This window comes from Apis dorsata, unplaced genomic scaffold, assembly GCF_000469605.1.
Source record: "Apis dorsata unplaced genomic scaffold, Apis dorsata 1.3 scaffold_51200, whole genome shotgun sequence".
NCBI lineage: Eukaryota > Metazoa > Arthropoda > Insecta > Hymenoptera > Apidae > Apis > Apis dorsata.
In genome coordinates this window covers 1-1,462 of record NW_006267151.1, presented here as the reverse complement: position 1 = coordinate 1,462, position 1,462 = coordinate 1, and the positions used below count along the sequence as shown (strand labels likewise).

At 39.3% G+C, this 1,462-nt stretch overlaps 1 protein-coding gene across 1 annotated transcript; it reads left to right on the top strand.

The window, feature by feature from the left end:
• The first annotated feature begins 6 nt into the window (after positions 1-6).
• On the top strand, positions 7-1,456 carry LOC102677235 (mutS protein homolog 5-like). The gene is made up of 4 exons (XM_006625161.1): positions 7-606; positions 681-854; positions 941-1,145; positions 1,236-1,456. The coding sequence occupies exons 1-4, from the start codon at positions 95-97 to the stop codon at positions 1,443-1,445; spliced, it is 1,101 nt and encodes a 366-aa protein (XP_006625224.1). The 5' UTR covers positions 7-94; the 3' UTR covers positions 1,446-1,456.
• Positions 1,457-1,462: the final 6 nt, after the last annotated feature.

Sequence of the window (1,462 nt, the reverse complement as noted above, 5' to 3'; positions counted from 1 at the left end):
TTTTTTTTTTTTTCAAATACGAATCGAACAAGCCATTCCTAATCCTTCCTAATTTCATTCGAATCATCTCTCTTTGTAACAGATAATCTTATCGATGATTTGGAACAACAATCGTCTTGGCGCCGCTTATTACAATGTCGTTACATCCGAATTATTCGTGCTAGAAGATACGATAGACGACTTTGAACGTTTCGACGTGGCAAAAGTGCTATACAAACAATGTTTACCACGTTACTTGCTCGTGAACGCTGGCGCGCCATCTTCTTTCACGAACGCGATCAAGCAAATTTTAATGGCGCAAACAATGAACGAAGAATCGAATTCGTTCGAAAGCGTGCGTAACACCGTGTTGAAACTGACCTGTAAAAAAGACCATAATTACGAACGATGCTCGCACAGAGTGAGATGTCTTCGCATCGAATCAGAGCCGAGAAACGCCAACAGCATGGACAGATTGACTTTCTTAAATAGTATATTGAATTTCAAGTGTTGCTCAATGATTCACGCTTTGGGTTCGCTCTTGTTATTCGTCGACAAACATTGGAATAACATCGCTCTAGATCCTTCCGGAAAAGCGTCCTTCGTATCTCTGAATTACATCAATCTGTAAGTTGAAATTATTTATCATTCGATTAACGATGTTTCTTTTCACAAATTCTTTCTACTTTTGCCGAACCAAGTCGAGATTTAGTCACGATGGACGAAGATACTTATAAAGCGTTGAACATCGTTCAAGCAAGGGATCACCCGAGTCTCTTCAAATTTGGCGAAACGATCACGACGATGAAAGGTGTCAGTCTGTTCTCCCTGCTTAATCGTTATTGCAATTCAAGACCAGGTGTTCAATTTCTATGGTAAAAATAATTATATACACTTAACGCAAAAATAGACGCGGCTTGTTTCATTTTTATGTATCATATATATTTTATTACACTCGTAGGAAAACATTGCATCATCCGACGCGAAACATCGCGATGCTCGAGCAACGACTAAACGCGATCGAATTTTTCCTCGATCTCGACAACCAAAGCGTCGTCGAAAATTTAACCTCTTGCTTGCGGCACGTGTATCGCTTGACCAACGCCATACTGATCTGTTGTTCCGGACCACAAGCAAAGCCGTCCAATTGGTATAAATTGTACAAGGTTCAATTCTATTCTTCTTTCTCTTTCAATCTTTCTCCTTCATTACTTATCAACATTGTTCTCATATTATTATTCATTCCCTCCTTTCAGACTATCTCCCACGTAATTTGTATAGCTGACATTTGCGAAGAATACGGGGAAAGAATAGAATTGTTCAAACGAATCGCCGAAAGTGTGACGACTGAAATACAATATGTGAAATACTTTATCGAATACATAGTGGATTTTGGTGAGAGCAGACGAGAAAGGAAGCTCGTGGTTAAACCGAACGTCGATCCTTTGTTGGACGAACGTGCGTGAAAAAAATTTTTTTTTTT